Raw genomic sequence first — 23,922 nt, 5'->3', positions numbered from 1 at the left:
GGTTTCTAACACCTGCCACCAATCCATCAGGTTTCTAACACCAGCCACCAATCCATCAGGTTTCTAACACCAGCCACCAATCCATCAGGCTTCTAACACCAGCCACCAATCCATCAGGTTTCTAACACCAGCCACCAATCCATCAGGTTTCTAACACCAACACCAATCCTTCAGGTTACTTACACCAGCCACCAATCCATCAGGTTTCTAACACCAGCCACCAATCCATCAGGTTTCTAACACCAGCCACCAATCCATCAGGTTTCTAACACCAGCCACCAATCCATCAGATTTCTAACACCAGCCACCAATCCATCAGATTTCTAACACCAGCCACCAATCCATCAATCAGGTTTCTAACACCAGCCACCAATCCATCAGTTTACTTACACCAGCCACCAATCCATCAGGTTTCTAACACCAGCCACCAACCCATCAGGTTTCTAACACCAGCCACCAACCCATCAGGTTTCTAACACCAGCCACCAATCCATCAGTTTACTTACACCAGCCACCAATCCATCAGGTTTCTTACACCAGCCACCAATCCATCAGGCTTCTTACACCAGCCACCAATCCATCAGGTTTCTTACACCAGCCACCAATCCATCAGGTTTCTTACACCAGCCACCAATCCATCAGGTTTCTTACACCAGCCACCAATCCATCAGGTTTCTTACACCAGCCACCAATCCATCAGGTTTCTAACACCAGCCACCAATCCATCAGGTTTCTAACACCAGCCACCAATCCATCAGGTTTCTAACACCAGCCACCAATCCATCAGGTTTCTAACACCAGCCACCAATCCATCAGGTTTCTAACACCAGCCACCAATCCATCAGGTTTCTTACACCAGCCACCAATCCATCAGGTTTCTAACACCAGCCACCAATCCATTAGGCTTCTAACACCAGCCACCAATCCATCAGGTTTCTAACACCAGCCACCAATCCATCAGGTTTCTAACACCAGCCACCAATCCATCAGGTTTCTAACACCAGCCACCAATCCATCAGGTTTCTAACACCAGCCACCAATCCATCAGGTTTCTAACACCAGCCACCAATCCATCAGGCTTCTAACACCAGCCACCAATCCATCAGGTTTCTAACACCAGCCACCAATCCATCAGGTTTCTTACACCAGCCACCAATCCATCAGGTTTCTTACACCTGCCACCATTCCATCAGGTTTCTAACACCAGCCACCAATCCATCAGGTTTCTAACACCAGCCACCAATCCATCAGGTTTCTTACACCAGCCACCAATCCATCAGGTTTCTTACACCAGCCACCAATCCATCAGGTTTCTAACACCAGCCACCAATCCATCAGGTTTCTTACACCAGCCACCAATCCATCAGGTTTCTTACACCAGCCACCAATCCATCAGGTTTCTAACACCAGCCACCAATCCATCAGGTTTCTTACACCAGCCACCAATCCATCAGGTTTCTTACACCAGCCACCAATCCATCAGGCTTCTAACACCAGCCACCAATCCATCAGGCTTCTAACACCAGCTACCAATCCATCAGGTTTCTAACACCAGCCACCAATCCATCAGGTTTCTAACACCAGCCACCAATCCATCAGGTTTCTTACACCAGCCACCAATCCATCAGGTTTCTAACACCTGCCACCAATCGGTAAGGTTTCTTACACCAGCCACCAATCCATCAGGTTTCTTACACCAGCCACCAATCCATCAGGTTTCTTACACCAGCCACCAATCCATCAGGTTTCTTACACCAGCCACCAATCCATCAGGCTTCTAACACCAGCCACCAATCCATCAGGTTTCTAACACCAGCCACCAATCCATCAGGTTTCTAACACCAGCCACCAATCCATCAGGTTTCTTACACCAGCCACCAATCCATCAGGTTTCTAACACCTGCCACCAATCGGTATGGTTTAGTCTAACTCAATCCCTGACAAACCCACACTGTACACACACAGAGTTTCTCTATGTTTAAAGGGACATAGGTTGAGCGGAAGAGAATTGTGATGCCGACACTATGACATTCATTGTAGAAGCCTTGTTTTCCATTAACCTGTTTAATAGAGACCTCTGTGGGTGGGAGAGCTACCAGCTGCTGCTTCTCCAGTAAGACGTGCCAGGCCCAGTTCACATTTCACACTTCATCCACAGACTTGGCAGCAACAGGGCAGGTTGCATTAGTTTAGTTACACTGTCATTGCTGTCCAAGATCCTTGGGAAGTCCCAACCACATTGAAGTTGACATTTTAAAATGGTTAAGGTTAGGGTTAGGTAAGGGTTAAGGTAAATATTAAGGTTAGGGTTAGGGAAGGGTTATGGTTAAGGTAAGGATTAGGGTAAGGGTAGGATTTAAAGTTAGGGTTCAGGGTGGGAAATTAACACCAGCCACCAGCCAAATGCTGGTAGATTTTGGCATTGGCTGGTAGAATGTCTAGTTAACCAGCCATATTGGCAGGTGGTCACAGAGCGTTTGGCTGGTAGAATGTCTAGTTTACCAGCCACGTTGGCGGGTGGTCACAGAGCATTTGGCTGGTAGAATGTCTAGTTTACCAGCCACGTTGGCGGGTGGTCACAGAGCATTTAGCTGGTAGAATGTCTAGTTTACCAGCCACATTGGCGGGTGGTCACAGAGCATTTGGCTGGTAGAATGTCTAGTTTACCAGCCACGTTGGCGGGTGGTCACAGAGCATTTGGCTGGTAGAATGTCTAGTTTACCAGCCACGTTGGCGGGTGGTCACAGAGCATTTGGCTGGTAGAATGTCTAGTTTACCAGCCACGTTGGCGGGTGGTCACAGAGCATTTCTGGTAGAATGTCTAGTTTACCAGCCACGTTGGCGGGTGGTCACAGAGCATTTCTGGTAGAATGTCTAGTTTACCAGCCACGTTGGCGGGTGGTCACAGAGCATTTGGCTGGTAGAATGTCTAGTTTACCAGCCACGTTGGCGGGTGGTCACAGAGCATTTGGCTGGTAGAATATCTAGTTTACCAGCCACGTTGGCGGGTGGTCACAGAGCATTTGGCTGGTAGAATGTCTAGTTTACCAGCCACGTTGGCGGGTGGTCACAGAGCATTTGGCTGGTAGAATGTCTAGTTTACCAGCCACGTTGGCGGGTGGTCACAGAGCATTTGGCTGGTAGAATGTCTAGTTTACCAGCCACGTTGGCGGGTGGTCACAGAGCATTTGGCTGGTAGAATGTCTAGTTTACCAGCCACGTTGGCGGGTGGTCACAGAGCATTTGGCTGGTAGAATATCTAGTTTACCAGCCACGTTGGCGGGTGGTCACAGAGCATTTGGCTGGTAGAATGTCTAGTTTACCAGCCACGTTGGCGGGTGGTCACAGAGCATTTGGCTGGTAGAATGTCTAGTTTACCAGCCACGTTGGTGGGTGGTCACAGAGCATTTGGCTGGTAGAATGTCTAGTTTACCAGCCACGTTGGCGGGTGGTCACAGAGCATTTGGCTGGTAGAATGTCTAGTTTACCAGCCACGTTGGTGGGTGGTCACAGAGCATTTGGCTGGTAGAATGTCTAGTTTACCAGCCACGTTGGCGGGTGGTCACAGAGCATTTGGCTGGTAGAATGTCTAGTTTACCAGCCACGTTGGTGGGTGGTCACAGAGCATTTGGCTGGTAGAATGTCTAGTTTACCAGCCACGTTGGCGGGTGGTCACAGAGCATTTGGCTGGTAGAATGTCTAGTTTACCAGCCACGTCGGCGGGTGGTCACAGAGCATTTTGGTCCTCCAATCCAAAGACCACACGTAAAACGTGTGTGTGTGTGGCAGCTCTGGAGGAGAGAATCTCAACGCTACAGTGGTGAAAGCGGAGTGGGATACAGTGTTTTCTGGGATTGATCTTCATTATTTATTTTGGGTCAAATTTGGGCATCGACTAGCCGCTGCTGGTAAGGACGTCCCAAGGATCTCGCATACCATTAACCCCCAGGTAAAGCCTCTGTATCTTTAGCACCAGTCTCTTTTCTGTGTTAGTGACCTCAAATAATCTGACTGGAGCAGAGTCAACATTGGTAAATAGATTTCAGAAACAACAACAGTCTCTGTCCTATGCATTCTGACCTGGCCATTCCCCTCACTTATGTTCTGCCGTATGTTTCTGTACTCTCTCTCTTTCTCTCCCAAGTCATCATCCACGCACCCTCGCTTCAGTCCACCCTCGCCTTCCCTCTCCTTCAGGACACCCCGCTCCTCCCTGTTCCCATCCCCCTCCCCAAGTACCCAGAGGGCCCACCTGCAGGCTGTCACCAATGATTGGATAAACCTGACGCTGGGCCTATCCCCTTCCTGCACCCCGGCCCCCACTCCTCCCCCATACCCTAACAGCAGTCTGCTGGCTGACCTGGAGGCCCTCAGCACCCTGGTGTCCCCCTCCCCCTATCCAGCCCCCAGCCATTGCCTGGTTTCCTCCAGCCCAGCCCCCACCTTGGGAACCATAACCTCGACACCACGCAACCTCACCCCTTCCTTCAGAGAGGGCCACTTTATCCCCATCACCTCCCCCAAGGCTCCCATCTACCCCTGCTCCCCAGAACCCAGACCCTCCCCACTATCCTCCCTCCCCACCACCTCTGGCGGCACCTCTTTCACCTCATCACCCATCTCACCCATGTTTGGGAGCCCCAAGTATGGCAGCGTGGTCGACATGTCTCAGATTCAGAACAACACTAGCATCAAGCCCATTATAGACTCACAACAGGAGAAACCGTTCGACCCCTTCTCAGACACAGTGGCCCTGTCGCCCACCTCACCAAAGGCCTGCAGTCCCATCGATCTGGTGGTGTATGAGCCCAGCGACTGCCGCTCTCACAGTGACTACCCATCTCAAAGCTACCCCCTGTCTCACACCGACCCCCCATCTCAACACGAGAACATAGTAGAGCTAAATCAGTTTATCTCCAAAGAGATGAATCAGTTGATGGAGGACTCCACTAAAGACCAGGTAGTGGACCAAGAACAGGAAGATGACCTTTGTGAGGAGCTGGTGTCCATCATTCAGGGGGGCGACCAATCCAAAGAGGAAGAGTTTTACAGACAAGCATCAGACGTGACAGAGGAGCTTCCCAAGCTCTTCATAGAGGAGGAACCTGCTGAGAGCAGGAAGATGACCCCACCTTATAATACCTTTACCCCTGTGTGTAGGGATGGGGCAGAACAGGACAAGGTAGAGTCCTCCCTGGTGTGATCTGTGTGTCCTAACCTGACACCTGCTGTGCAAACATTTTGCTTCCACTAACCCTACATGAACTTATTTGAAATCTGAGGCAACTTTTTTCCAACTGATTTTTTTTCTGAGAGAAACGGATTCTTGTTATGTCTGGTTAGCCAGATTGTTATTTCTGGTTTGTTTGCCACTCTCAAAAGATAACTCAGATGGGGCTGTGTGTGTAGCCCATAACACACTTTTCCTTTTGGTCTCTCTGTCACCAGGGTTCCTCTGTACGCCTCACCTCCCCTCCCTCCCAGCAGTTCACCATCCCCACTCTCTCCACCTCGACCACCTCACCCAAACCTTTGTCTCCCCTCATCTCCCCCTGCACCACCCCTCCACTTCCAGGGGTGCTACACTCTCCCCCTCCCTACAACAAACAGTACCCCCGCCTGGAGTCTAGGTCCTCCAAGGTCAAGGTAAAGACCAGGTGCCTGTGTGACATCATGTCGTGACAACTAACTCCTCCCCTTCCCCTAATTCTCCTCTCTAACATTGACATACTGTAACGTCCTCGCTAAGTTACTGACTACTCCTTTAACCCTTACTTCACTCTATTCACTGTGGTACTGATACTGTCATTAGTTTTTAGTTCTGTTTACTTCACACTGTCATCTTTGGTCAGTACTGCTATTGGTTGGTTCATAGATACAGTACTATGTTACAATACTACTGTAACATGCTTAGTCTAGATAAATGAATCACTGTATGTTAGGTAACAGATCTTTAAACAATTGTAGGTCTATTAAATGGTTGATAACTAAGTAACATGGCTGCCAGATAGTCCTTGTATACTTGGAATTTTTGTTTTCACTCTGTTATTTACCCTTGTCTCCAGGGTCAGTATCCACAAAGCGACACAGAGTAGGAGTGCTGACCTAGGATCTGTCCATATAATCTTATTCATTATGATCTTAAAGGCAAACCTGATCCTAGATCAGCACTCTTACTCTGAGACCCTTTGTGGATACGGGCCCAGGTCTCATGCCAGTCTCCTCCTAGCATAGATATTACTCTTACTGTCATTAAAGGTAGACTCAGCGATATGAAGTAGATGCGTAAAGTAACCAGCATAGTGGGTCAATTTCCGCAACAACTACGAGCGTTTGGTCCCATACCTATCACACTGTAACAGCGTGAAGCGAACATGTGCACATGCGCAGATACTGTGTTTGACTTTTTGAGAGCGAAGTCTTGCATCTCGCTCATCTCAATATCTGCAGTGCTGCTCTTGGCAACGTCATTTCTCTAGCTTTAGAAGCTTTCTTTTCTCAACCCTGGCTAGGGTTGCACATTTTGGGGAATATTCAGAGGTGGAAACTTGCCGTGGAAATTAACGGGAATATATGGGAATATATTGGAATTAATGGAAATATATGCAAATTAATATTAATACCATTTAAATGTAGATGTTTTTTGCATTGGATATATTTACCATATCATATGGAGACAGGAACATAAACCTTTTACCTTGTCATAAATTGACATAATTGCAAATTACGAAATCCTTCCAATAGAAATGTAAAAAGTTACGAATTGAACTGTAATTAAATGTGTTGACTCTTCACATGGGATGATTTCACTGAACAACAAAATAAATGGAATATTGAATGATCCCCAATGATCCATTGCATCTCCCAAAAACGTTTTCAACATAGATCTGTAAAATGATAGTCTAGAAACTAACGCTTTGGTTGTCTTCCTCTCAGGCCTCCATGTCTTCTCCCTGGACCTCCTCAATGTCCACCTCTTGAACATCAGGCTCTGAGGTGTCATCATCACTGTCACTTCCCAATCTTGTTGAGGATGGCTCATTGTCAGGCTCAAAAAGCCTCAAATTTTCCCGGATGGCCACCAATTTTTCAACCCTTGTATTGGTCAGCTTGTTGCGTGCTTTGGTGTGTGTGTTCCCAAACAAGGACCAGTTACGCTCTGAGGCGGCTGATGTTGGTGGGATTTGGAGGATGATGGAGGCAACAGGGGAAAGAGCCTCAGATCCACAAATTCCCTTCCACCAGGTGGCTGATGAGATATGTTGGCATGACTGCCATATTGCATCTCCATCCTAAAGCCCTTGCTTGGAAGTGTACTTTGCCAGACTGCCAAGAACCTTGCCCTCATCCAGGTTAAGGTGGCGAGACACAGTAGTGATGACACCATAGGCCTTGTTGATCTCTGCACCAGACAGGAGTCTCTTGTCAGCATACTTGGGGTCCAACATGTACGCCGCGGCATGTATGGGCTTCAGGCAGAAGTCTTCACGCTTTTTGATGTATTTCAGAACTGCAGTTTCTTCTGCTTGGAGCAACAGTGAAGTGGGAAGGGCAGTACAGATGTATTCTCTTACATCTGCAAGCAAAGTCTGAACATCATACAGGATGGCATTGTCTCCCTCAATCTGTGCAATGGCTACTGCTATAGGTTTCAGGAGTTTCAGGCTGCTTACCATGCTCTCCCAAAATACATAATCCAGGAGGATCCTCTTGATGGGCCGTCCATATCGGCAGACTGTGATATAGCCACTTCTTGGAGAGACTCCTTCTCCTCCAGGAGACTGTCAAACATGATGACAACACCACCCCAACGGGTGTTGCTAGGCAGCTTCAATGTGGTGCTCTTATTCTTCTCACTTTGCTTGGTGAGGTACATTGCTGCTATAACTTGATGACGCTTCACATACCTAACCATTTCCTTGGCTCTCTTGTAGAGTGTATCCATTGTTTTCAGTGCCATGATGTCCTTGAGGAGCAGATTCAATGCATGAGCAACCATGTGTGATGTGAGGGTAGGACTCCTCCACTTTAGAACAAGCAGCCTTCATGTTCGCAGTATTGTCTGTCACCAGTGAAAATACCTTCTGTGGTCCAAGGTCATTGATGACTGCTTTCAGCTCATCTGCAATGTAGAGACCGGTGTGTCTGTTGTCCCTTGTGTCTGCGCTCTTGTAGAATACTGGTTGAGGGGTGGAGATGATGTAGTTAATTATTCCTTGCCCACGAACATTCAACCACCCATCAGAGATGATTGCAATACAGTCTGCTTTCTCTATGATTTGCTTGACCTTCAGTTGAACTCTGTTGAACTCTGCATCCAGCAAATGAGTAGATAAAGCATATCTGGTTGGAGGTGTGTATGCTGGGTGAAGAACATTCAGAAATCTCTTCCAATACACATTGCCTGTGAGCATCAGAGGTGAACCAGTTGCATACACAGCTCAAGGAAGACATTCATCAGCATTTCTCTGACTACGTTCCACCATTGAGTCAAAAAAACTTCTGATTCCAGGAGGACCATGAGCTGTTGCTATCGATAAGGTGTCTGATTGATCATTTTCACCTCGATAGAAGTAGAGGGACTTTTGTCAGAGGTTTCTTGTTGTGAGCGCTGAGGGAACTTTATGCACTTGGCCAGATGATTCTGCATCTTTGTTGCATTCTTCACATGATTTGACCCAGTATTTGCAAATGTACACAGCTTTTCCTTCTACATTAGCTGCAGTGAAATGTCTCCACACATCAGATAGTGCCCGTGGCATTTTCCTGTAAAGATTAGAAAAAAATGAGTAAAAAACAAACAAATACAATTCAATGTACAGATAAATAGTTAAGCAGTTTGATTAAACAACTCCTTTGTAAGGTAAATGTTTTAAAATGAAACATGTTTGGAAACAGGTGAATTAATACTCATCATTTAGCAGGCTCATGCAAGCTAAAACCCACATGGTAGCAAAAACTAAGTAGCAGAAATTATTAACAAGTTCGAAATGATTTAAACACACTTTGCTGTAGTCTACTATTTACTAGTTAACAAAAAATAATGTATGTCATAGAAAATATATTCACCCCACCCAGTATTGTAATCAAAACTTACCAGAAAGCATGTAGTCCTTGGCTCAGACAGTGTAGTAGTGTGGGCTCAATAGCATCTCATCAGTGTGCAAGATCTTGAGAATCAGCTGTACATGTGATGGAAGAGAGCCCTGCACATGTGATGGAAGACTACACTGTGCATGCAGAGGGTTACAATTCCATTGAATTGGGGATAGTTTAACCAAAATATGCCACAAGACCTAGAATTGCCTTATGTGTTTCCCACAAAAAAAAATTCACTGTTATAAGCTAACTTTTTTGATGAATTTAAGCAAAATTCCACAAATTCCCAGGCTTAACTTTCCATGGAAAATCTCCGGAAAAATGGGGTAAATTTACCGGAAAGTTTCCGACCCTTTGCAACCCTAACCCTGGCAGACGTACGAAATATACTGCTGCTTTATACAAAGCTGGGAGAGAGAAATCACCAAAGATGGTTACATTTCAAACTTACCACTTACACAGTAAGATCGATATGCTCTGGTTTAATACCCAATATAATTTTCTACAAATAGTGTTTAACTTTGATGACAGGTTTGGTTGCCCAGTTGTTCCCTGTTAATCACCTGGTATGTCTTTTTGTGTGAGTGTGTGTGATCAGAGTGGTAAAGTATGTTTGAGTACTCTTCTCTAATTGTAAATCCTGGTTGTGGTTCTTTCAGCCTGTAAAGCGTGAGGTTGTTGTTGTGGGTAAGCCCCCTCGTAGCCCTGTGATGTCTCGGAGGTCCTGCGGCTCGCCCAGTAGAGCCCAGAGCTATTCCCCGTCTCATAGGGTAGGGCTGCTACCCACTATGCACCTTGTGTGACATCATCGTACGTTTGGGTTACTAGGAAACAAAGTCCTCTCTTTAAAGTTAATGTATCCCTTTCTTACTGTCCATATTTCATCAACATATCTACCACATAACATACAACACTCTCACACATATGGTCTGTAAAAATACAACCTCCTAGATATGAAGAGATTAATATCTAGGAGACAACAGATGTGTTAAGAATGCCTGCTGTAAGCAGAAGCATGCCAACCATGTCATCAAACACCAGAGCAATACCTTCGACTTTAATTCCTGACCGTCTGTCCAGTGTGCGTTGCAGCTTGGCATTGTGTGGGAACAGGAATCCCCAGTTGTGTCTGATGATCTGACAATGGGTCCCTGTTTCCCTGTGGCAAAGTGTGTGTCCCAAAGAGCACCCTATTCCCTATAGAATGCACTACTTAGGGAATAGGGTGCCATTTGGGATGTAATCATAGTGTCTGGTTTTTGGAGTGTGCCCCCTTGACAGCATCGTCTGTGGTTTTACTGCATGCCTGACGACTGATGGTTTAATTCAGAATGGAATGGACTCCCCCTTTGACCCATAATTGTCTTCCCAACCTGTTAGTGTGGAAGCAAAACAGTCAATGCTTGTGGACTTGCTGCTTGCTAGGATGGCTTGTGTTAGCCTGAGTGCCAGTCTCTTTGTGCTATCAGGCCAACTCATTGTCAGTCATTGTCTTGCCAATGTAGTTGGCAAGAGCACAAACTAATCTGGGACCAGTCTAGGCTTGTGTGCTGTGGAATAGGTGGACGTTAGGATTGAATGTTAGGATCTGAAATGCTTCGTTGCTCACTGTCTTCTATTCTGTCTCTGAGTGATGTTGAATAAATACTGTGTACCTCCCAGGAAGTACTTAGTCCCCAAATCCCCTTCAACCAAGCAGAGTACAGTCAGCTCTTTGTCAGCATTGTGGTTCTAGCACATTAATTAAAGCAAAGATGGTTTTGTGTTGGCTCTAGCACATTGTTGCTACAGTGATGGACGCTGATGGTGGTAAAACATACGGCAGAGGGAGACAGATAGAAACATGACATGCCTACTGTATAACACTGCATTTCTCTTCTCTCTTCTCAGCGGCCATTGTTTACCCAAGATGCCCTGAATTGTGGTGGAGAGGCGTAAGTCTATCTTCTATTTCCACATCGATTTATTTCCCCAACTTGACTATTAACGTTATATAGAGCTTTAAAGCTTATTTGAAGTTAAGTCTCTGATTGAATGTGTCTAATTTGTATTATAAACTGGGTGGTTCGAGCACTGAATGCTGATTGGCTGACGGCCGTGGTATACCACGGGTATGACAAAACCATTTATTTTTATATTGTAATTACGTTGATAACCAGTTTATAATAGCAATAAAGCACCTCGGAATTTTGTGGTATAAGGGCTGTGTCCAGGCACTCCACGTTGCGTCGTGCTTAAGAACAGCCATTAGCTGTGGTATATTGGCCATATACCACACCTCCTCAGGCCTTATTGCTTAAATAAGCAGTAGCAATGTGTAAATGAATCTGATGATGTGACTGTATAATCCTCACTGATGACAGTTATTATGGTCTGTAGGTTCCAGGTCCTGTATAACTATGCTCCACGTAATGAGGATGAGTTGGAGCTCAAGGAAGGGGACGTTGTTGATGTGATGGAGAGGTGTGACGACGGCTGGTTTGTAGGTAGGTCCGACGTTGTATTTATTTGCTCTATTAATATCCAAAAGATATAGACATTAATTATACAATAATTCCCGTGTAGGGGCTCTGCATGGCCATTGCCCACCCCTGTTCCGCCAATCATTCAGAGCATTTAAAAGTTGTACTACTTAGCTGCTGCCAACAGATGGCATCCCTTGCCTTTAATTGAGTCATTAAACCAATCAGTGCTCTGTGGAAGTTGTCCTTTATTTTGATGTGTCAATAGTCACATATCCTCAGCCATCGTTCCATAAACAAAAACATAATGCACTACTCCACTGAAAATGCTTGAAACAAACTATATCGTTGAGATATTTCCTTTAATACCGCTATATGTTTGTTATTTTTCAAGGCACATCCAGAAGAAGCACGTTTTTTGGAACCTTTCCTGGAAACTACGTGAAGCAGCTATAACCTTTTCATACAGAATTCTCATGATGTCCAGCAAAACTGCAGTGGTTGTATAACTCAGTGGATGAATAACCAATATATTCAGACTGCACAAAAACGTTACATTCATCTATGACTAGTTATTTTCATTCAAAAAAACTTTTCCAGGAGTGACAATGCATTTCCTAATTTGATGAATGGGAGAAGATATGAACCCAGTGGCCTTGAAGGAATATATTTCATGTTTGATTTAAGGGTATTCTACTCGACTAACTGTGATGATGTCTCAGTGTATACAGTGGATGCAACAAATAAGGTTGAAAGCAGATTTGGTCACAAACAAATGTTAGTTATTCGTGCGTATGAGTGTTATTTACAGTGAAGGGATGCCTTATAGACTAATGGTTTTCACAATAATGAAGTAACCAAGTGCCCTATTTACCATGTATTTATTTATACATAAATATATATTTTTTCTTGTTCTGGAAGTACTCTATAATTGATTATGCTAATTTACATTAGGAGAGTGTGTTATTAACATTTTTGGAGAGGGGTTGTCCTCTTGCTTCATACAGTTAAAGTGCACAGGACCTGAGCTTGGATCTGCACAGGCAGGCAGAAAGAGATGACAGCGTTGTCGTGTTAGTTTTATACAGGCGATTAGGGTTCCTCCTAAATGCATCCGTTAGCACATGGCTTTGGACAGACACATAGTTCATGTATTCAGGCAGTTACCTCCGACTGGACCTAATGTCTATTGACTTGTCCGGTTTTGTTTTTCTCTCCTGACATTCCTATAAATATTAATAAAAGGAAAGAGAAGACTTTTATGTAATTGGACAATATATATTTTTTAAAAGCAATGTCTTCTTTTTACAACTAGGGTAGAGTGATCTGTTATTTAAGATCGTTCTTAAATATATGATCATTTTACAATATTCTTCTTATTGCGAACTGTCAAATTATTTGAAATTATTTAAATATCTTAGGGACAACTCACCTGCCACAAATCCTGTATAAAAGTGTTAAACATATTTGATGTAATTTAATTTACTGTCTGGATGCATTCAGCTGACTCCAAATCAGCTTTTGATTTATGCAATAACCATTCTCCCAAATACCTGCCTTTCTGTTCTAGAACACAGGGCAACAAAATGACAGAAGGATTGGAAGTGATGATGTTGTTGATGATGATGACATGTAATAAAGTCATCATGTAACTTTGTGTTCACTACTGCCTAAACACACCATACCGTATAGTCTGTCCTGTACAGTGTATGTATGTCCCTGTGATTAAAAAACATCCACTGCCTCGATCAGTCATCAGCAAGTATTTCCATTTCTTGCATTATTTCAGCAATAGCAGGTATGCCGGAGAGGTGCATAACTTTGCAAACTAGCATTTGGTCAACATGTGAAGTCATTGTCTAAGGAAGACCTCTAGCAATATCAGCAAAAAGGAGAGAAATATGAAATGTAATTGTATATAATCAGTACATCAGAAAGTCAGTAGGAAGTATGTACTGTAAGTATACACAAACACAGCGAACTATTGATATGGTGATCAAGGATCTTCATCAAGGAGGTGTGGCGTCAACTAGCTCTGGTCCAGAGCGTTAGTGTGACTTGCTAACACTGGGCCTTGAATGCTCAGCGTTAGCAAACCACTCTAACACCATGTCTGCCATACACAGTCACCACCCTTCCAATACCTGGAGACCACCTTCTCCTCACGGGACACAGGATGAGGTGTGGAGGCACATTCACCCTCAATGACAATATGTCTGTTTTTTCTTTGTGTAATATTATTTATCCAATAAATTCTGCCTGAATGTTTCCCTTCCTTTGTGCTCATTGTCTGAGGATTTTATTTCTCTGTATTATTCTTTAATAATTTTATATTATCATGGTAATAACATTACCACTGACACAGTTACAGTGTGCAATGTGAAGAAGGTCCACCACAATTCTCCATTACAGTTCTGGTATTGTGAAAATAGCCTGGTTATTTCAGCTCCCAAACGATTGGCTGTTTAAATAAATGTGAAACCAGGCTTCATCCTGTAACCTACTGCGGTAGCTGCTGGCCCGATCCTCCCAGCCTGCCGACTATATCAACAGCCGGTAGCTGCTGGCCCGATCCTCCCAGCCTGCCTGCTATATCAACAGCCGGTAGCTGCTGGCCCGATCCTCCCAGCCTGCCTACTATATCAACAGCCGGTAGCTGCTGGCCCGATCCTCCCAGCCTGCCTGCTATATCAACAGCCGGTAGCTGCTGGCCCGATCCTCCCAGCCTGCCTGCTATATCAACAGCCGGTAGCTGCTGGCCCGATCCTCCCAGCCTGCCTGCTATATCAACAGCCGGTAGCTGCTGGCCCGATCCTCCCAGCCTGCCTGCTATATCAACAGCCGGTAGCTGCTGGCCCGATCCTCCCAGCCTGCCTGCTATATCAACAGCCGGTAGCTGCTGGCCCGATCCTCCCAGCCTGCCTGCTATATCAACAGCCGGTAGCTGCTGGCCCGATCCTCCCAGCCTGCCTACTATATCAACAGCCGGTAGCTGCTAGCTCGATCCTCCCAGCCTGCCTAATATATAAACAGCCGGTAGCTGCTAGCTCGATCCTCCCAGCCTGCCTACTATATAAACAGCCGGTAGCTGCTAGCGCGATCCTCCCAGCCTGCCTACTATATAAACAGCCGGTAACTGCTGGCCCGATCCTCCCAGCCTGCCTACTATATAAACAGCCGGTAACTGCTGGCCCGATCCTCCCAGCCTGCCTACTATATAAACAGCCGGTAGCTGCTGGCCTGATCCTCACGGACTGCCTACTATATAAACAGCCGGTAACTGCTGGCCTGATCCTCCCAGCCTGCCTACTATATAAACAGCCGGTAACTGCTGGCCCGATCCTCTCAGCCTGCCTACTATATAAACAGCCGGTAGCTGCTGGCCTGATCCTCCCAGCCTGCCTACTATATAAACAGCCGGTAGCTGCTGGCCTGATCCTCCCAGCCTGCCTACTATATAAACAGCCGGTAGCTGCTGGCCTGATCCTCACTGACTGCCTACTATATAAACAGCCGGTAGCTGCTGGCCTGATCCTCCCAGCCTGCCTACTATATAAACAGCCGGTAGCTGCTGGCCTGATCCTCACGGACTGCCTACTATATAAACAGCCGGTAGCTGCTGGCCTGATCCTCACGGACTGCCTACTATATAAACAGCCGGTAGCTGCTGGCCTGATCCTCCCAGCCTGCCTACTATATAAACAGCCGGTAGCTGCTGGCCTGATCCTCCCAGCCTGCCTACTATATAAACAGCCGGTAGCTGCTGGCCTGATCCTCCCAGCCTGCCTACTATATAAACAGCCGGTAGCTGCTGGCCTGATCCTCACTGACTGCCTACTATATAAACAGCCGGTAGCTGCTGGCCTGATCCTCCCAGCCTGCCTACTATATAAACAGCCGGTAGCTGCTGGCCTGATCCTCACGGACTGCCTACTATATAAACAGCCGGTAGCTGCTGGCCTGATCCTCACGGACTGCCTACTATATAAACAGCCGGTAGCTGCTGGCCTGATCCTCCCAGCCTGCCTACTATATAAACAGCCGGTAGCTGCTGGCCTGATCCTCCCAGCCTGCCTACTATATAAACAGCCGGTAGCTGCTGGCCTGATCCTCACGGACTGCCTACTATATAAACAGCCATGATAAATAGAAGGCTCTGACCACACCGTGTCCTCAAGTTTTCCCTGGCGCCTCCATGGCAACTGCAAAAATAAAGCCCCTGGATCAGCCAGCATTCAGGCCAGGGCAGTCCAAGGTTTCTATAATTACGATCCTGGACCTAGGGGCAGACAGGCTGCTGTGTTTTCTTTCAGAATGAAGGAATCAGAAGTATTCCCCTGGAGCTGTTCTAAAACAAAGCCAGGGGAGACCTCCTAAAGCCTTTTTAATTGTGTTCCCTTATTTATCGGATGATTTATAAATCCCCAGACAAATCCTCCCAGCTGGTCTCTAGTCAGCGGTGCTGTGCACTATTAGAGGTTGTGCTTCAGACTGGCTCTCCTTTTGAAGATAACATAATGACTCTCAAAGACAGCACTTTATCTTAGAAAGCTACTGACAGTTGTGTGAATGCATCAGAGGTGTGGTCATCCCTGGGAAGAGTGATGAGAGTAAGACTAAAGAATAGAGAGAGAATATAACAGTGAGAAACATACTTTTCTGGTTGGCCAACAGGCCTTTTGAGCTGGGCGAGGAAAGGGCTCTGCGGGTTTCCTCCAGGGCTATAAAAAGAGACTATAAAAAACTGACCCTAACCTTAACCTTGACCTTAACTCTGACCCTAACCCTAACTCTAACCTAATTTTAACAAATTCTGAAATGTAATATCAGTTTGCAGGTCAGGAGTGTTCATATAGCCTTTTCCTTGTGCAATGAAGGCCTGCTCAATCTCAGGGGCTCAACCAAGCTTTAAGTCCCCACCAAATAAGGGGGCAAGTTGTCAAAGCATGCAGGCCAAGTAAAACAGGTGATTTCTGACGGATTGCTTTGGCTCTCTAATGAGACAAGCACAGACTGCACTCAAACTGTAAATGGACTGTTGGACAGAGTGAAAAGTCAGCCTTCTGCGTCTGCACAGAAGAACATCTTAAAGCAAGGCCCAGGCAGGCACTCATGAGCCCTGTTGATACCTGGTTCTATCATGCAGCCTATGTCCTAATCTTGTCCACATTCTGATTGTGCCCACATTTTTAGACAAGCGTAGATCATTAAAAGACCCATTGTGATCTGATTGTGATCAGGTCTTATAAGTGTGAACAGACAAGACCAGGTAAAGATCAGGACATGATCAAGCCCGTCTCCTTCCCATGCAGCGCGTGTCTTGGCAGACAGGTGTTGTGGTACAACTGTTATCAACTCCAGAGCCGGGTCTTTCCGTCAGCCACACGGGTCTGGATGCTTGTGTCATCTATGTAATATTTGCCTGCGTCTCTATTTGGGCACTGGTTTGGCCTGCTGACTGATGAGGGTGGGTCATCACACAGGAGTTGTCGAGCCCAACCAACAAGGAGCAGAGAGAAAGGGGGGAATAGAGTGAGAGAGAGATAAAAAGAGAGAGAGAGTAACTGACAGGGTAAGTTCTAGCACTCTGCCTCAGAGGTCCTCAGACAGCCGGATGACTTCACTCTGAGGGCGGGGCATCCTCCTAACATGCCCAGCGGCCTGTTATAAAGGCTCCTGGCCAGAGAGAGGCTGCCAATCAGCTCTGGAAGAGAAGAGGCAGAGCAGTGTGTCTGTGTGTGTGTGAGAGAGAGAGAGAGAGAGAGAGAGAGAGAGAGAGAGAGAGAGAGAGAGAGAGAGAGAGAGAGAGAGAGAAAGAAAGAAAGAAAGAAAGAAAGAGAAAGAGAGAGTGGAGGGAGAGGCATACTGTAGATTAGCCTACTGCTGCTGTGACTGCTGCTCTACCAGAAACAGGGTGACAGCTAGGAAGATAATGCCCCAGAACGTGGTCCTGGATGGGCCAGCCCCCTGGGGCTTCAGGCTCACTGGAGGGAAGGACTTCAACCAGCCCCTGACTATCACCAGGGTGAGTGACCACTGACCCACCTTAAACGTGATTAATACCATTTTAAAATATATTCTAAAATTGACTCGTAGGTGTGATATGGTTACATTTTCTGGTGCCTGTTAAATGCCGAGTGGCAGCATTTTGAACTAACTGTAGACAATGGAGTGATTTCTCACTGAGACAGGCTTACAAAGAGTTACAGTAATCTAGGCTTGAGGAATTAAAAGCATGTATAACTTTCTGTAGATCAGTGACAAATAAAATCTTTAACACAGACCTAAATCTTGAGCTGCATGTAAAGGTTGTCCAGTCCTGCTTTTATTATTATCTATATATAAAGCAAAAGTCAAGTAAGACACAAGGTTTCTGCCCGTAGGCTTTACACTGGTGGACAAATGACCAAGGTTATTTACAGTCCAGGTTCGAGCAAGGTGGGGGTCAAATAAAACAACCTCTGATTTCATATCATTGAGCTGGAAGAAGTTGTCAGACATCCAACATTTGATGTCAGCAAGATACTGGTGAAAGGTTTGCTACGCTAGCTTGATCACTGGGTCTGATTGGCAAATAAAGTGGCATGTCATCTGCATAGCAGTGAAACTGAATTTTATGATTGCGGATGATGTCACCCAGGGGACTCATGTATAGGGAAAAAAGGATGGGCCCAGAATTGACCCCTGAGGGACACCATAGTAAATAAGTGCTGGGGACGATACTGAACCACCCATGGTCACTGAGAAATGTCTGCCACATAGATATGACCTGAACCAGTCGCGGGCACTGCCGTAGATTCACACCCACATCTCTAGTCTGCCGACAAGAATGTTATGATCAATAGTATCAAACATGACACTGAGATGCAAAAAACTAGGATAGAGAACTAGGATAAAGCATTCACTGGCATCGTCAGCCAACAGAAAGTAATTACTGACTTTCAGGAAAGACGTTTCTGTGCTGTGAAGTGATTTGTTGTTCGTACTCATACCCACCAAATGCTTACAAACAACTTTTTCTAACATCTTGGATAAAAAAGGAAGTTTAGAGATGAGGAGGGGTCTAGATTGGGCTTTTTAAGGAAAGGTTGGACCAGAACAGTTTTAAAATAGGCTGGGAAGGATCCAGAGGTCAGGGAGCTATTTACAATACACAGAATGTTGGGGCCAACAGTATGCATAACTTATTTTAGTAGTGTAGTAGGGACCATGTCCAAGTGGCAGGGGGAGGTCTTCATGTGAGGAACAGTACCAAGGAGGGACTCAAAGGATATTTGGTCAAAGGAGTAAAAGGAAGCAGTAGACAGCCTCAGAGTAGTTGCCTCTTGACCAGAAATGCTGGTATGAGGGTGGCTACTGTCAATCTGGGATCTAAAATGTTCTATATTTTCTGTTGAAAAGAATCGTAAAAACTGTTCGCCGAGACCAGGGGATGCAAGCATGTCATTGTTAAGGGGGCCACCAACAACATACTCAATTGTCTTAAACTGAATTTTCGAGTTGTGGCACTTCTCAGAGATCAGGGTACTTCTCAGAGATCAGGGTAGAGAAATAGTTTGCATCTATAACAGCAACATTGTAATTTCTCATTAGATCCTTCATTATTGTACATCATAGAACACTTGAAATTTGCATGCCTTCAATTTACATACAGCCTTTCTAAGTTCACTTTTTAAGGCACAGCTGTGGTCTTTTAACCAAAGTGAGACTGGCAGACAGTTTATTATTGTTTTTAACTGGTGTCACTGAGTCAAAAGTAGCCTGATATACAGTGCATTCGGAAAATATTCAGACCCCTTGACGTTTTCCACATTTTGTTACGTTACAGCCTTATTCTAAAATGGATTAAATAAAGAAAAATTCTCAGCAATCTACACACAATACCCCATAATGACAAAGCAAAAACAGGTTTTTAGACATTTTTGCAAGTGTATTAAAGATAAATCAGATCCTTTGCTATGATACTCGAAATTGCACTGATCATCCTTGAGATGTTTCTACAACTTGATTGGAGTCCACCTGTGGTAAATTCAATTGATTGGACATGATTTGGAAAGGCACACAGCTGTCTATATAAAGTCCCACAGTTGACAGTGCATGTCAAAGCAAAAACCAAGCCATGGGGTCGAAGGAATTGTCCGTAGAGCTCCGAGACAGGATTGTGTCGAGGCACAGATCTGAGGAAGGGTACCAAAACATTTTTGCAGCATTGAAGGCCCAAGAACACAGTGGCCTCCATCATTCTTCAATGGAAGAAGTTTGGAACCACCAAGACTCTTCTTAGCTGGCCGCCCGGCCCAACTGAGCAATCAGGGGAGAAGGGCCTTGGTCAGGGAGGTGAGCAAGAGCCCGATGGTCACTCTGACAGAGCTCCAGAGTTCCTCTGTGGAGATGGAAAACCTTCCAGAAGGACAACCATCTCTGCAGAACTCCACCAATCAGGCCTTTATGGTAGAGTGGCCAGAGGCACCTAAAGGCACCTAAAGACACCCAAAGGCACCTAAAGACTCTCTAACCATGAGAAACAAGATTGTCTGGTCTGATGAAACCAAGATTGAACTCTTTGGCCTGAATTCCAAGCGTCACGTCTGGAGGAAACCTGGCACCATCCCTACGGTGAAGCATGGTGGTGGCAGCATCATGCTGTGGGGATGTTTTTCAGCGGCAGGGACTGGGAGACTTGTCCTGATCGAGGCAAAGGTGAACGGAGCAAAGTACAGAGAGATTCTTTATGGAAACATGCTTATGAGTGCTCAGGACGTCAGACTGGAGCAAAGTTTCACCTTCCAACAGGACAACGACCCTAAGCACACGGCCAAGACAACGCAGGAGTAGCTCCGGGATAAGTCTCTGTATGTCCCTGAGAGGTCCAACCAGAGCCCGGACTTGAACGTGATCTAACATCTCTGGAGAGACCTGAAAATATCTGTGCAGCAATGCTCCCCATCCAACCTGACAGAGTTTGAGAGGATCTGCAGAGAAGAATGGGAGAAACTCCTCAAATACAGGTGTGCCAAGCTTGTAGTGTCATACCCAAGAAGATTCGAGGTTGTAATCGCTGCCAAAGGTGCTTCAACAAAGTACTGAATAAAGGGTCTGAATACTTATGTAAATGTGATATTTCAGTTTTTATTTGTTATAAATTTGCAAAGATATCTGAAATCTGTTTTGCTTTGTCATTATGGTGTATGGTGTGTAAATTGATGAGGGAAAAAAACGATTTAATCAATAAAAAAAAGGCTGTAACGTAACAAAATGTTGAAAAAGTCAAGAGGTCTGAAACTTTCCGAATCCACTGTATGTCATTGAAACTGTTCAGCAAATCAGCGGTATGACGACAAAGACCAGGATCATTAGGAGAGGATATAAAAGCAGTGGTAAATGTATTAGCAGTTGATGATGCGAGAGCGATCGGGGCAGACTTTTATTTAATTTTTTTCTCCTTTTCTTGATATCCAAATGGTAGTTACAGTCTTGTCCCATCGCTGCAACTCCCCTACGGACAGGAGAGGAAAAGGTCGAGAGCCATGCGTCCTCCAAAACACGACCCTGCCAAGCAGCACTGCTTCTTGACCCACTGCTCGCTTAACCCACAACCCAGCCGCACCAATGTGTCGGAGGAAACACCGTCTCGTTGGCGACCGAAGTCAGCTTGCAGGTGCCCGGCCCACCACAAGGAGTCATTAGAGTGCGATGGGACAAGGAAATCCTGGCCGGCCAACCTCTCCCCTAACCCGGATGACGCTGGGCCAATTGTGCGCCGCCTCATGGGTCTCCCGGTCACGGACAGCTGTGACACAGCCTGGGATCGAACCCGGGTCTGTAGCGATGCAGTGCCTTAGATCGCTGCACCACTCAGGAGGTTAGAGGTGGCAGACATTTTTGGAGAAAGCATTTTAAAAACAATAATGAGATGGTCAGAGACAAAGACATCAATAGTTTCCAAGTGATCAATATTCAGACCATAGGACAGCAACAGATCAACACTATGGCCTTGGTAGTGTGTAAGCCCTGTGGTATGTAGCACAACCTTCAAGGATTCTAACTCTCCCCAGCTAGTGCATTCTTTAAATAACTCTGTCATATTTAAACATGACCAAAGCCAGCTGGTCAGAGAAATCCTGCAATGAACAACTATTAGGTTTATGTTGAGGAGGGCGGTACACTAGAATGTATAAGGTGAGCTGTTGCGTGTTCAAGCAAACGATAAGACTTTAAAATGAGGAAAATTTGCAACATGACTCAGGGCTACGTACTGTATATGCTTGTCTCTATGAATGACGGCTACCCTCCCCACCATGGCCAAACGGCCTGGATGTCTAGTGAGTCACCATGGAGATCTCCAGTCACACCTGTCACAGCCAGGAGAACATATCTTCTTACCCCTCAGCCCCCTGGAATGCCCCTCGACCCCCAGGAACCCCCCCTCATCCCGGGCCCGTAACGAGCTGCTGAAGGAGTAGAGGGGATAAGACTGAGACTTAGCACACTGTTAGTAGTGTAGGACTGAGACTCTAAGCAGACTGTTAGTAGACTGAGACTCTTAGCAGACTGTTAGTAGTGTAGGACTGAGACTCTTAGCAGACTGTTGTTAGTGTAGGACTGAGACTCTTAGCAGACTGTTAGTAGTGTAGGACTGAGACTCTTAGCAGACTGTTAGTAGTGTAGGACTGAGACTCTTAGCAGACTGTTAGTAGTGTAGGACTGAGACTCTTAGCAGACTGTTAGTAGTGTAGGACTGGAAGAGCCTGGGCTGCTTGACCCAAATAACACCCTATTCCCTTATACAGTGAGGGAAAAAAGTATTTGATCCCCTGCTGATTTTGTACATTTGCCCACTGACAAAGAAATGATCAGTCTATAATTTTAATGGTAGGTGTATTTGAACAGTGAGAGACAGAATAACAACAAAAAAATCCAGAAAAACGCATGTCAAAAATGTTATAAAATGATTAGCATTTTAATGAGGGAAATAAGTATTTGAACCCCTGCAAAGCATGACTTAGTACTTGGTGGCAAAACCCTTGTTGGCAATCACAGAGGTCAGACGTTTCTTGTAGTTGGCCACCAGGTTTGCACACATCTCAGGAGGGATTTTGTCCCACTCCTCTTTGCAGATCTTCTCCAAGTCATTAAGGTTTCGAGGCTGACGTTTTGCAACTCGAACCTTCAGCTCCCTCCACAGATTTTCTATGGGATTAAGGTCTGGAGACAGGACCTTAATGCGCTTCTTCTTGAGCCACTCCTTTGTTGCCTTGGCCGTGTGTTTTGGGTCATTGTCATGCTGGAATACCCATCCACGACCCATTTTCAATGCCCTGGCTAAGGGAAGGAGGTTCTCACCCAAGATTTGATGGTATATGGCCCCGTCCATCGTCCCTTTAATGCGGTGAAGTTGTGCTGTCCCCTTAGCAGAAAAACACCCCCAAAGCATAATGTTTCCACCTCCATGTTTGACGGTGGGGATGGTGTTCTTGGGGTCATAGGCAGCATTCCTCCTCCAAATACGGCGAGTTGAGTTGATGCCAAAGAGCTCCATTTTGGTCTCCTCTGACCACAACACTTTCACCCAGTTGTCCTCTGAATCATTCAGATGTTCATTGGCAAACTTCAGACGGGCATGTATATGTGCTTTCTTGAGCAGGGGGACCTTGCGGACCCTGCAGGATTTCAGTCCTTCACGGCGTAGTGTGTTACCAATTGTTTTCTTGGTGACTATGGTCCCAGCTGCCTTGAGCTCATTGACAAGATCCTCCCGTGTAGTTCTGGGCTGATTCCTCACCGTTCTCATGATCATTGCAACTCCACGAGGTGAGATCTTGCATGGAGCCCCAGGCCGAGGGAGATTGACAGTTCTTTTGTGTTTCTTCCATTTGCAAATAATCGCACCAACTGTTGTCACCTTCTCACCAAGCTACTTGGTGATGGTCTTGTAGCCCATTCCAGCCTTGTGTAGGTCTACAATCTTGTCCCTGACATCCTTGGAGAGCTCTTTGGTCTTGGCCATGGTGGAGAGTTTGGAATCTGATTGATTGCTTCTGTGGACAGGTGTCTTTTATACAGGTAACAAGCTGAGATTAGGAGCACTCCCTTTAAGAGTGTGCTCCTAATCTCAGCTCGTTACCTGTATAAAATACATCTGGGAGCCAGAAATCTTTCTGATTGAGAGGGGGTCAAATACTTATTTCCCTCATTAAAATGCAAATCAATGTATAACATTTTTGACATGCGTTGTTCTGGATTTTTGTTGTTGTTATTCTATCTCTCACTGGTCAAATAAACCTACCATTAAAATTATAGACTGATCATTTCTTTGTCAATGGGCAAATGTACAAAATCAGCAGGGGATCAAATACTTTTT

The 23,922-nt window shown here is 45.6% G+C and overlaps 2 protein-coding genes and 1 long non-coding RNA gene across 14 annotated transcripts in view; 2 read left to right on the top strand and 1 right to left on the bottom strand.

The window, feature by feature from the left end:
* Positions 1-13,831, top strand: part of sorbs2b (sorbin and SH3 domain containing 2b) — a 78,532-nt gene extending 64,701 nt beyond the window's left edge. For 7 of the 10 annotated variants that reach the window (XM_029771601.1, XM_029771603.1, XM_029771600.1 and 4 more), the window contains 6 exons: positions 4,145-5,182; positions 5,449-5,646; positions 9,759-9,869; positions 10,990-11,033; positions 11,479-11,585; positions 11,956-13,831. In XM_029771601.1, coding sequence (XP_029627461.1) covers positions 4,145-5,182; positions 5,449-5,646; positions 9,759-9,869; positions 10,990-11,033; positions 11,479-11,585; positions 11,956-12,017 — 1,560 coding nt within the window. In that variant the 3' untranslated portion in view covers positions 12,018-13,831. The remainder of the gene's footprint in view (positions 1-4,144; positions 5,183-5,448; positions 5,647-9,758; positions 9,870-10,989; positions 11,034-11,478; positions 11,586-11,955) is intronic. The other 3 variants (XM_029771604.1, XM_029771602.1, XM_029771605.1) reach the window with 3 other exon arrangements.
* LOC115205524 (uncharacterized) lies at positions 1,462-1,944 on the bottom strand. The gene is made up of 2 exons (XR_003880632.1): positions 1,901-1,944; positions 1,462-1,639 (listed from the first exon to the last, which is right to left on the bottom strand). It is a non-coding gene; the product is annotated as an uncharacterized LOC115205524 (long non-coding RNA).
* Positions 13,832-17,172: 3,341 nt separating the features above from the next.
* The window catches only part of pdlim3b (PDZ and LIM domain 3b), a 28,914-nt gene continuing 22,164 nt past the window's right edge, over positions 17,173-23,922 (top strand). Inside the window, exon 1 of one of the 3 annotated variants that reach the window (XM_029771594.1) lies at positions 17,173-17,586. In XM_029771594.1, the coding sequence (XP_029627454.1) occupies positions 17,494-17,586 (93 nt within the window). In that variant the 5' untranslated portion in view covers positions 17,173-17,493. The remainder of the gene's footprint in view (positions 17,587-23,922) is intronic. The other 2 variants (XM_029771592.1, XM_029771593.1) reach the window with 2 other exon arrangements.

Source organism: Salmo trutta, chromosome 13 (genome assembly GCF_901001165.1).
Source record: "Salmo trutta chromosome 13, fSalTru1.1, whole genome shotgun sequence".
NCBI lineage: Eukaryota > Metazoa > Chordata > Actinopteri > Salmoniformes > Salmonidae > Salmo > Salmo trutta.
The sequence above is the reverse complement of the archived record's forward strand: the minus strand, read 5'-3'. Positions and strand labels throughout refer to the sequence as shown.